Source organism: Aphidius gifuensis, linkage group LG6, assembly GCF_014905175.1.
Source record: "Aphidius gifuensis isolate YNYX2018 linkage group LG6, ASM1490517v1, whole genome shotgun sequence".
NCBI classification, from domain to species: domain Eukaryota; kingdom Metazoa; phylum Arthropoda; class Insecta; order Hymenoptera; family Braconidae; genus Aphidius; species Aphidius gifuensis.
Genome location: NC_057793.1, coordinates 5,993,342 through 6,006,440, shown reverse-complemented (window position 1 = coordinate 6,006,440; position 13,099 = coordinate 5,993,342). Strand labels below are relative to the sequence as shown.

Sequence of the window (13,099 nt, the reverse complement as noted above, 5' to 3'; positions counted from 1 at the left end):
GTTATTCACAAACCTTTTCCATCCATATACGAATGTAAATGAGCCAGTTGTATATACGCTGAAATTCTCGTAAAGTGCTAAACCGCAAAAAACTTTCACCCTTGCTCTTTTTTTTACCTGTAAAACAGAAAAAAAAAAAAAGCAAGCACGTCGAAACTAGCCCATAATCCCAAATGAAAAAACTTGAATATAAAATAAAAATAAAATTTCAAATCCCTCAGCGAATAAAAAGATTTCTGTAAATTAAAAAAATAATAATAAAAAAAATATATATAAATAAACATTCATCTTTTTTTTACTAATAAAAAAAATCATCAAGTGGATATGTGATAAAAAAAAGCCTCCATGTATAACAAATAAATTGGAAATAAATTTTTTTACATAAAGCTATTTGTTCCCAAAACCAATGAACCAAATAAAAATAAATAAATAAAAAATACAAGCAAAATTTCATTTGACAAATAGAGATAAAAAATTAATAATTAAATACAAAAAAAAATAGTGAATGATGAGTTAATATTTATGATAAACAATGAAAAAAAAAATAATTAATAATTTAAAAATAGATAATTTTAATTGTAAATTATGTATGATTTTGTCGTTAATAATAATTAATCAATGAGATAAGTCAAATAGCATATAGCTTTGAAAAAAAAAAATAGTAGTACATACACATTAATAAATGAGGTACATTTATGATTACATTTGTTCGTTACCCATTGTGATTTATACATTATAACATGGAAAATTTGAGCTCGTGTTTATATTGTTTGCCAGTGACCTTTACTACTCCATTGGGATAACTTTGGATATATAATCTATATCCAAATAAATTTCAAACTCATCTATGACTTATTTTTTTTTAAATTTTTTATTTATTTTTTGATTTAACAAATTACTATATGACACACTTTAAAGTCATTATAAAATCATCAAAATTATATAACAATATACCAATTTAATATATAATTTTTGATGAAATATAAAAGCTTGTTTTTGTTTTTGTTAGTCTGTTATTTCCCTTGGGGTTTTCATAATTCAATTGCTCATTTTGACGTATGATAATTTAGAAATTTAATTTATTATCACAATTGCATATTCATATACAAAATTATTTCATCAAAGATGCTTTATTTTTTTTTTTTTTTTTTTTGTTTTAATTTAACAAGAGAATTAGTATGAATGTTTTTCATTATTTTTGTTTAATTTATTGACAATAATTTTGTATTTTAATTTAAAGATTTTTGTATTTACCAATTTGGCTTTTTAAATTTACATTTATGCGGAAACAAATTTTTAATTAAATGACATGAAATATATAATTTTTATTGAGTTATTTCAGTATAAAATTATTTTTTAAATTATTTTCATAAATATTTATTTATTTTATTTATTTTTCAATCATTACAAGTGTTCATGATAATTCGATAAAAGTTTATACATATATATCAGTAGGATCAATAGTTATTCCAGAAGATAACTCAATTCAAATGTCATTTTCTTCGACGAAGGATGAAAATCGTTTAAATGCAGTCATGCAAATGGTACTTGTAGAAATATTTTTTGGACCAAGATGATGGTGATGTGGTACGACATATCAAATATAATTCATGATAAATTTTAAATTATAAAAAATAATAATTTTTATATATGTTATTTTTTTGATGATAATTTTCATTTATTTATGATAAATAAGATCAAGTTATTATAAAGGTGAAATATTTTTAAGCCACAAATATACTCACTTTTTGACCCTAGTGAAATTCAATTTATGTTATATATAAGCAGTCGATCAGACTCGGATTATCAAGTTATCCGTAAACCGTCCAGTAAAATCGATTGACGTAAATCAGCTAAAACGGGATGATTTTTTGTATTTTCTCTCATTTTTTTTTTTTTGAATTATCTACGTTATTTTCTCGGATTTTTTGTATTCACTTTTTTGTTTATATTTTTTCTTTTTTTTTTCATTTGTTTCAATGTGTATATGCGGGTTTTTTTTCATGATAAAAACGATTAATAACGTATTGATATCAGGATATTGTGTTGTATGTTTTTTAAAACAATTTTTTTTGTTTCACTTTTGTTTATTTGTCGAGAAAATAAAAGACAATTTTATCAGTATTTTTTTTTATTAAACGAAGGGTTGTATTCACAAATCATCACAGGTGTTATTGGGAATTTTTTGTTGGTCATATTGATTGTGTCAGTATGAATTGACAGTTCAATTCAGAAAATAAAACAAAATAAATAACAAAGTTATATTGAATTAAATATAAAAATAATATTATCACAATTATATAGCTAAATAATATCTTTTATTGAAACAATTTTCTTTATTTTTTTTTTTCTCTATAATTTTGTTTTATCTGGTTTCTAGAAAATCACGGACGAACAATGCTTGACTCGTACTACTTGATTCATTTTTTTTTCTACAGTACTTAAAAAATAATAATAGAAAAATAAATAACACAAAGATATAATTTTTTAAGTGTATAAAAGTTTAAATGGAAATAAAATAAATGAAATAATAAAATTTATATAAATTTCATTTGGTTTATTTTTTATTACATATTGAAAATTAAATTAAAAAAAAAAAATATTTAACAAAGCTTTTATTTAAATGCACGATAATGTATTTGATGACTTTACAAAGAATTTAATTTAGTTATTTATAAATTATATTAAAACAAAGTTAATGGATGATACCGGTATTTATTTATTTATTTTTTTTTTGTTGATTATTTGAGTAAATTGAAATACCATCAGGAAATTAAATATTAAATATTTTTTTAATTTTTGTTTGTGCTTAATTATACGCTGATATTACTGTCAATGCAATATTGTTATTGTGACATTAAACAATAAATTATTATCGTCATCATTCATATACAAAATAATCCAATCACATTTTAACAAATCAAACGTAAAATAAAATTGAAAATTTAATTATTATCAGTTGATGAATGAAATAAATTTACAAGATTAAAAATTATTTTCATTATTTATTTATCATGGTTTACAAAATTTATAATTGACAATTTCATTCAAACAAAGTCATGTTTATTTAAATGTTTTAATAAATTAATTAACAATGAAATTGGTGAGTTTATTTTTTACATAAAATTTGAATATTATTTTTAATAATTAATTATTTTTTATGCTTTAAATTTATCTAGAAATTTTAACTGACAAAATCAACAGTTTTTTGTAGATTTTTAAAAAATATTTCATAATTTATTTATTTCATTGACAACAGAGAAAAAATATTAACAAATTAGAGCGAGTGAATGGCATCTAAATATGCTATTTAAAGTAGTTTTTTTTTTTGCTTACTTCTAGCCTGGTTCACCACAATTGATTATTTTTTTTTTTAATTAAACAAAACAACAGTACTTTATTTTTTTTGTTGTACAATTGTAATTGGTATTTTTGTGGTGTATTTTTTTTTTCTACTAGCTTGTGTTTTAGCAATTTCACTATTTTCTTATATTCTCATTTTAAAAGACCAAGCATTATTATTACTATTATATAAATTGTATGAACAAGAAATATATAACTTTAAACAAACGTCATTTCAAGCGTGAATTTGAAACAAAAGCTAATTATTATGTAATATTTATAAATTTCCGCAAAACAAACTTTCAAATGAAAGGCTTAAAAAAATATTACAATCTATGCTTGATGAATTTTTTATATGACATAATCATTTTTGCATTTTAATATAATATAAAAAAAAATCTCAATCTATAAGTTACTGTATTATATCTCAAAAATACAAGCCTTTAAATGAATTTACCAAATCAAAATGAATATTGTGATGCCATGTGCATTGAATGACACAAAGATTTAATAATACAAACATGAATTTATTTTTTATTTTTTTAATTTTAACTTATTTTTATGTGTTCTCGTAAATCTCATGTTGCTGGCGTGTCTTTTTGATGATACGAACATGGCTTTTCTTTTATATGAGAAATGAAGAATGCTGAAGAGTTTACAGAGAGATAAAAATAAAGAGAGACAGGGAGAGAGGGTGTGTACTTGATAACTGCATGATGCATTCCAAAGCATCAATTTTTTTTTCCTTTTATTTTCAACACCTGCAAGATGAAAGATTTACTTGGAACAATATTTTATTTTTTATCTTAAATGGCATTTGTATTAGCCTCAGGTGTATCATATTCAGTTGTCTTATTTTTTTATTTTTATATCAATGATAACTCAAGTAAAAAATAAAAATAAAAAAAATACATTTATCAATAATTTTATGTTGAATAAAAAATTTAAAAAAAAAAAAATAATTAATCAAAAGTTTTTAAATTTGTCTTGAATTAATTTTAATAAATTAATTTTTTTAATTATTATAGGAGCCGGGTTAAAAGTTGAAATGGAACTGTCAGCACCAGTTGTTCGTGAAGGTGGAAATTTGACCATCAGATGTTGGACAGCAAATACACCTCATTCATGTATTATAAATCCTCCAAATAAAGATTATGTATCATTAACATCAGGATTTAAAAATGCAACAAAAGATGGAGTTAATTATGATGGTTCAAATCTTGAAAGAGGTGAATGTATTGCTAGAATTCCATTTATTGAAGAAAAACATAATGGTAATTGGACGTGTGATATGTCAGCTGGACTTCATAGTGGTTTAGCTGTTCGTGAAGTTGTTGTTGCAAGTTAGTATTAATTCAGCTATATAATTATCAAAATATTAAGCAAAAAAAAATAGAAATAATATTAATATATAATTATAATTTTTAACAGAGGCACCTGGACAACCACAACTTGAGCTTAGCCGAACTGAAATTAATTCAAAATATCCATACACATACAGAAAAGGAGAGACAATGATCATCACTTGTTCTGTTAAAACTGGACGTCCTGCAGCAAATATTTCAATTTATCTTGGTAAATAATTTTATTATTAATTTATTAAGCTATTATTTTATATATATTTATTAATTAATTTATTTATTATTCAAGGTGATGAACTTTTACCAGAAGAAAATAAACCATCATACAATAATGGTGTCCAGGATAATTCACAAATGACTAGAGGTACTGCAAAACGTACAATGCAAGTTAATGATAATAACAAAGAAGTTAAATGTATTGCAAATCATGTTGCACTTAAAAATCCACTTGAATCAATCAAACAAAGAGTTGAAGTTTGGTGTAAGTAATGCCTTTTTTTGTTGTCATTTATTTAATGATTATTAAATTAATATTTTTATAATTTATACAACAGATGAACCACAGCCAATTGAAGAACATCCAATTCAACATTATGGCTTTAGAATTGGACATGTTGAAACAATCAAAGTTGAAATTGATGCTAATCCACAACCAGAATTTGTTTGGTCTGTTAATAATCAAGAAATCAAAGTTGGTCCTTATCAAAATCAACGTATGAGAGTTTTACCTATTGAACCAGTGGTAAATTAAAAAAAAACTATTATAAATTAACGTATTAATTTTTGGTTTATCTACGAAATGTTTTATATTATTTATATTTGAAAGCTACGAATTAACATTACCATAGCTATAAACATCAAGAATTAATTTGATTTTATTTAAATTAATGAAAAATATAATTAATATGAAATTTAAATTATTAACTTGTATATTTTAATTAAGTATAAAAATGATATTTTAATATTTGCTTTTGATTATTTTAATAGGGAAATGGCTTCACTGGAAAATGGCTTGCCCAATTGGAAATTGACAGTGTTCAAAAATCTGATACTGAAAATGAATATACACTTGTTGCTAAAAATTATGAAGGTACTGCAGCACCATATAGAATCAAAATTTCAACATCAACAGAACCAGAAAGTAAGTTTGTTTTTTATTTTATAAATATAAAATTTATGTACATTTTTTTTACTAACAACACTAAAAAAATGAAACAAATTTCACCTGAGTTACACACACATTCACTGTCAAGCTAAATATCACGTGTGATTTTTTTTTTTTTAAATATATTGTTAATTAATATTTCACTGAAAAAATTGCAAAAGTCTAAATTAAAAAAAAAAACAATTCACTGCATGCTCACGCAGGAGGACAATTTGCTGGTCTATATGAAAGACTCTCAGCGAGTATTAAAACTCTAGGTAAATTTAAACCTTATTCAATGAAAAATATAAATAAAAATAATAATTTATTTATTTTTATTTATTAACAATTGATTTTTTTTTTTTTTTAATTTCATTAAAAGTTTTTTCATGATTGTTTTTTCTGTGCTTTTCATGCAGCATCCACAACAGTGCTTGGTATCAAATTTCATATTTTATATTGTACTGCTTTTTTTTTTGCTTTTTTTCACTTGAAAAAAAGTTGATTCGTTAAAAAATAATATAACAGCATGTAGATTTAAATTGAAAGAAAAAAAGTGTAGTACTGCAATCAGCTATTTATATGCAAAACAAAAAATTAATTTGTTTGTTTTTGTTTTTTTTTAAATATAACTTGATACTAATGATTATTGATGATTACAGGTTCTGGTTTTGGTGCTGTTCATATTGTTGGAATTGTCGTTGCAGCATTGGCACTTTGTCTACTTGTATTTATTGGTGTCTTTGCTCGTGCAACTGGGCGTTGGTGCTTTGCAGGTGAGTTATTATCGGATGTCTAAAATATTAATCCGACAATCAATTAACTTTAAAATATTTTAAGATAAAAAATAATGCAAATTACACTTATGTCCTGTCTAATTAATATCCTTACATCCTCAAATGTTTAATTATATAAATTATTTAAAAAAATCATCAACGTTTGGATAATTCAATCAAATCAATTTTAAATCCCCAAAAAATATAAATTATTTTTTATTTTGTATGTGGTGTTTATTGATAATTATTATGATTATTTTAAATGTGTGTAAAAAGAGGAAATTAATAATAATAGAAATTGTCGAATATATATAAAATTATGTGATGAAAAAAAAAAAACAAAAACAATGTCTTGTGTGTTGTGCGGCTACACCAAAATAGGACAGCATGCAAGTCGAGCCAAGTAAAGTTTACGGACACGAGTCAGCATAATCCATGCGTATGGACACTGTCCAGGGGTAAGTCACCTCAGACAGCATAATAAACGAAAAAAAAAACCTTTTTTTCAATTTTTTAGATAAAAAAAAATCCATTATTAATTTTAAATTGAAAAAAAAAAAAAAAAATAGTATTATTTGTTCATCGCTCATCCTGTTTGTTGTTCTTTTTTTTAAAAAAAAAAATATATTCAACCTGTCATCGCAAGTAGAGATAGAAATTCATGATAACTATTTTACAAAAAAAAAAAAAAAAATGAGAGAAAAAATAATAGTCTTTCATTTCTTTTTTTTTTTTTTCATACAAATATTTTTTATCTAGTTGCCTTATAAAAAAAAAAAAATAGATTAGTTATGAATTCAGTTGAAAGTTGATGTAACCTGCATGGAAAAAATTTTATACTTTCCATTATTATTTAAAAAAAAAAAAAATATTAAACTTTTTTTAAATGTAAAAGGGGATTTGAATAGAAAAAAAAAAAAAAAATTTTTTATGTTAATGTAACAAGCAACCCCTAAAATCGGCAAAGGCAAGTGCAATCGATTGAAATATTTTTTAAATTTTTTCATTTGATAACAAAATTAATATTAAAAAAAGATTAATTAATTTTTTTTTTTTTTTTTTTAACAAATTTAAAAAGCCTGATATTTTTTTTTAATTTTCAGCTCAAGCATGTTTTATTTTTATTTTTTCATTTTATTTTATAAAGCTTATTATTAAAATCTTGATGTTATTTGTCGTAATAATTCATATAGATTATTTCCTCATCATTGTAATGATTATCATCCCCACGCATTACCTATATAAATATTAAATAAACATTAAATAAATAAATATGAAAAAGCAAAAATAAATAAAACAATCATGCATATATATTTAATATTTATGTGTTGCATTCTCACTCCAATTGCATCAACAAATCATCATCACTTTTGCAAATATCCCTGTAAATAATAATAATAAAAATAATAATTTACATTTACCAGTTAAATTGAATTAAAAAATATAAATAAATAAATAAATAAATAAATAATTAAATCCAACAATTTACAATACAAATTTTCCTTTTTTTTTTTTTTCAATATTTAGCATGTAAAAATATTTGCAGTTCATATATGCAAAAAAAAAATACAATATAAAATTAAAAAATTTATTTATTTATTTGTTTTTTATATTTAAATTTTTATTTATTCACCCCATTTTAATTGAATTTGAATATTTAATAAAATTTGTTATTTTTTCTCACCATGTATTTTATTTATTTATATTATATATTTAATATTTTTCCATTATATTAATTATCATACGCACGTATTAATAAACATGCATTTAAATACAAAAACACACAAAAAAAAAAAAAAATATATACACACATACACTCGCTATTGCCTTGACCGATCGTGGCGTTGCTTGTTGCAGCGAGACGTCGCAATGATGAGGAGACTGCTGGTGGTGCTGGTGCTGGAAGTGAAGCACATATAACACCTGATGACAATGATTTTGAAGCACCACATTATGATGAAAAAATACCACATGGAGGACAGGAAAATCCAATTCATGCTAGTACGGAATATGTTAATGGAAAAAATGACATCAAGGACGTCAAAAGAATGGATGAAAAGAAGACGGATACACCCGTGTAATAAATTTCAATTTAACAAAAAAAAAATTAAATTAAATAAACTTAAAATGTTTATTAAAAACATTATAAAAAAAAGAAAAAAAAATAATATATTTAAATGTTTTTTATTGTGAGTGTCATGCCCAATAAATGATATTTAAAAAATTTTTTTTTCTTTTTTTTTCTTTAATTTAAAGAGTGCGCTACTTTGTTATCTCTTTAATTGAGATAATACTGAGAACTAGAAAAATAATCTTAAAATTTTAAAATGTTAATACTCGTTATTTGCGGGGATAAAAAAAAAAAAAAAAACGATGGAAAATAATAATTATATAGACTTTTTGTAATCCGTGGAAAAAAAAAGATAAGTTTTTTTTTTTTCAAACTGAAAATTAAATAAATAAATAAATATGGATTTGAAAATGAAATTAAATTTTTTTTTAATATCGCGATAGACTGATATTCAGGCAGCTGTTATTTTAATTTAATTATTTTCATTGTGTAAATGTATTTTTTTTTTTTCAAATATCAATCTATCGTGGAATTAAAAAAGTAAATAAATTTTAATTATTTATTTATCTATTTATTTATTGATTTTTTTGTTTAAAAAAAAAATGTCGATTTTATAATCTAATAATGTCAAATTTCATTTAACGATAAAAAATTAATTTTTTCATATTTATTATTATTTATTTTCCAGAAAAAAAAAACAAAAAGATCAATCGTTTGTTTGAGATTAACACTGCTTTATTTGTACTAAACCATTCCTTCCAATTATTATTTTTTTTCTTTTTTAATAATTATTTTTTTTGTTCACATTTGTATTCTTTTTAGCTCGTAAGTTACTTTTCAATTAATGTGCACCAGTGTTTGTGTGTGATTACATTTTATTGTTCTCACAAAACAAAAGAAAAAAAAAGTAAAAAAAGAATCTCAATTGAATCTCTTTTTAATTTATGTAGATTTTTTTTTGTCATAAATATTTTTTTTAATATAGATAAATTTAATTTATCAATAGAAAATTGTTTTTTTTGTTTTGCATAAAAACTAATAATTGATAAGTTAGATTAATAATTTATTTTATAATCACAGCCTTTTTTTAAATGCATTTTTTATCTCATTAAATATTATCTCGGACTGATTATTAACAATTTATTATTAATAAACTGTACTTGAGAAAAATAATTATAATATTTCAACGATAAAAAAAAACAACAACATTCCAAAAAATATCAACAACTTTTTTATTTCCTTTCATATACAATGTTTGTAATAATAAAAATATAAAAACGAAAAAAATAATTTTCCTTTTTTTTAACGTTGAAATAATGCTAATTATAAATTAATAAATATAATTATTAATATTAAATTTTAATTTATCATTTTTTTCACAGCAGTTTATTTCAAAGATTATCATAAGCTGTAATAATCATGATTTCTAAAAAATCATCACTATTCAATATAATGCTTTTTTTACAATGCACTATTTTAAAATTAAATTAATTTACAAGAAAATAAAAGAAAATAATAATTAGTTATATTAATAAATAATAAAAAATCAATAATTTTTTTATTCAATTTATTACTTCGACAATAACGATTATTTGTACTTTTGTAATGGCAGTTTTTACTTGTTCTTATGACTATTTATAACAAACATCAAAAAAAAACAAAAATACTATAAATAAAATTTAAAAAATCCTCGTTCAATTTTAATTTCAGCGCACTCTCAATTAAAAATTAATTAAACAAATTTTTTTTTTATATTATTCAAATACACTGAATACACAATTTAATTAAATTTTCAATTAACATTATTATTTTTATTATTATTTGAATCCTTAATAAAAGTATTTGTCTGTCGATTAAAGGGCCACATAACTTTGTGTTGTATATATTAAAATATATATATATAAAAAAAAAAATAAGATATATTATAAATACTGCGGAAAAATAAAAACAAAAAAAATATTATTATAATAATAAATAGCTGAATAATATTAATAATAATAATAATAATGCGATGTGATTATTATAATTGTGTCAAAGGCACTTGGTTTGCAATAAATAATAAGTAAATTGCATCCATAATGTCGAGGACCTATCGTTATCCATATTAACAGAGAAAATATTAAAAAATAAAAAATAGAGAACGAGGATTATATAGAGCTGTTAAATGTAAGCACTTTGTCAACATAATAAATAAATTATAAATGTTTTTAATATAATAAAAGAGAATAATAAAAAAAAAAAATTCATCATCATTAAATATTGTCAAGTTTTAATAGAGAAAATTAATATTAAAAAAAAATTTATAAATCATATTAAAATGTTTCTCATTTATGAAATTATAATTGAGATTTACTTATTTTCTTTTTTTTATTTTATTTTCTTCTTCAAATGTTTCAATGAATTTTTAAAATTTTAACAAATATATATCCGAATTGATGTTTAACAATTTTAAAGTTATATATATTTTATAAAAAAAAAAACATAAACTAAAAAATATTAAAAATTGATTATCAATTTAGCACTGGTCCAATCATAAATATCAAAAAAAAAAAAAAAAACGACAAACAATTTCAAAAACACTGCCAAAGCCAAGTAAAATTTTCAAATTTAATTATCGTTAAAATATAAAAAATGATTTATCAATTTAATCATCATGGAAAAATTCTTGAAGAAAATAAAAAAAATAAAAAAAACGTAATTCAATTATTCAAATAAAATACTAAGAAAAAAAATTTTTTAAAAATAATTTACACTGTAAGATTAGTTATATCTATAAATCAAGAAAATAAAAAAAAAAAAAAAACATTTTAAAATGTACAAAGAATCTTTGCGTAATAAGATTCATAATATTATAATAAAAAAAAAAAAGTTAATTGTATTTTTTATTTTTCCTTATAATTATTTTCACTGATATTTAAGATAATTATTAACAGGATAATTTTAATCAACCGTGTTGGTATTTTACTTAATTTTTAACACAATGATCATGCTAAAAGAAAAAAATCAAGTATAAATAAATTGTTTATATCTGCCGATGTAAAAATGGCCCAAAGTCATTTAAATAATCTATATATATTATTTGTGGGAAGTGACTCGCTTTAAATAAATAAAATAATTAATATTTAAATAAATGGTATTAAGATGATGAAAATAAAAATACTAGATAATCATCACACATACTCGATGGATTTTAAATTAAAACTAAAATATATATTAAAATTTTTAAAAACAAATTGTTTATTAAAAAATTCATAAGCATGATCGTTGGCCATACAATGGAGTACATGATATATATATATAAATAAACAAGCTAAAGATACAACAATTAAAAATTAAAAATTACAAAAGCCACATATATATTATTTAAAAAAAAAAAGGAATCAACAAAGAAAATTTTAATCAATCAGATTCGAAAAAAAAAAAAACATAATTTCTTTTGTGTTGAACCATTTGATACAATTTTACAATAATTTTTTTCAATAATTTTGTTATTTGATTGAAACAATTTACCAATAAAAAAATATATATATATATCAGAGGTCATTTTTAAATTTAAAAAATAAACGAAAAACTTTTAATTAAAACGATACGAAATGAGTTGTTGGTCTGAATATAAAAATGAAATAAAAAAAAAAAAGGATATGACTGTTGATGGCATTTTCAATCTGCATGTGTAGATACAAAAAATAAAAAAAATAATAAAATAAAACAATGCAATAGGCATAATTAAAATTCCATTCATCATTGTAAGGTTAAGGAAAAAAAAAAAAATTAATATATTACGAGATAAATTAATTATAATAATGTAATAAAATGTATCAATTATAAGTTCACCAATTGCAGCGATATTGCAACTTATAGGTATGATTTTTTTTTTTTTTTTTTTTTGAAATACAGTTGTTTTCAATACAAAAAAATAAATATAAAATTATACAAAAAAATCATAAATAATATATTGATTGAATGATGTATTCCAAACGATCCTATCACTGCTTTTATTTGAAAAAAAAAAATAGACATTTATTGCAAAATATAAACAAATAAATTTTATATTTTTAATTAATTATTTTACAGATGGCTCGACCAGGAATATCGGTGAATCGTGAGTATTTCATCAAAAATTTCGACCCACTAAAAATTGCCATGCACGGAATACACGCTTTTTTTATAAATAAATTTTTATATTTTTTATTTATTTTTTTTATTTACTATCTATTACAATTAATTTTATTTTTTTTTTATTTTTTTTTTCTACTAAATTACGCGTGTTTCGTGTGTTACTAATAAATTTTTAATTAGAAATTTTTTTTTATTATTATCTTTAAATATTGCAATGGCTTTAGCATTGAATTATTTATAACAAATAAAAACGCGTATTGATATTAACTTAGATTTGTAAATAGAA

The 13,099-nt window shown here is 21.2% G+C and overlaps 1 protein-coding gene across 6 annotated transcripts in view; it reads left to right on the top strand.

Moving 5' to 3' along the window:
• LOC122859041 (fasciclin-3) overlaps nt 1-13,099 on the top strand; it is a 151,097-nt gene that overhangs the window by 135,640 nt on the left and 2,358 nt on the right. For 2 of the 6 annotated variants that reach the window (XM_044162381.1, XM_044162386.1), the window contains exons 2-10: nt 4,371-4,685; nt 4,774-4,917; nt 4,993-5,184; nt 5,258-5,445; nt 5,691-5,844; nt 6,072-6,125; nt 6,267-6,284; nt 6,510-6,623; nt 12,769-12,796. In XM_044162381.1, the coding sequence (XP_044018316.1) occupies nt 4,371-4,685; nt 4,774-4,917; nt 4,993-5,184; nt 5,258-5,445; nt 5,691-5,844; nt 6,072-6,125; nt 6,267-6,284; nt 6,510-6,623; nt 12,769-12,796 (1,207 nt within the window). Of the gene's footprint in view, nt 1-4,370; nt 4,686-4,773; nt 4,918-4,992; nt 5,185-5,257; nt 5,446-5,690; nt 5,845-6,071; nt 6,126-6,266; nt 6,285-6,509; nt 6,624-8,480; nt 12,404-12,768; nt 12,797-13,099 lie in introns of those variants that run through there. The other 4 variants (XM_044162383.1, XM_044162387.1, XM_044162384.1 and 1 more) reach the window with 3 other exon arrangements.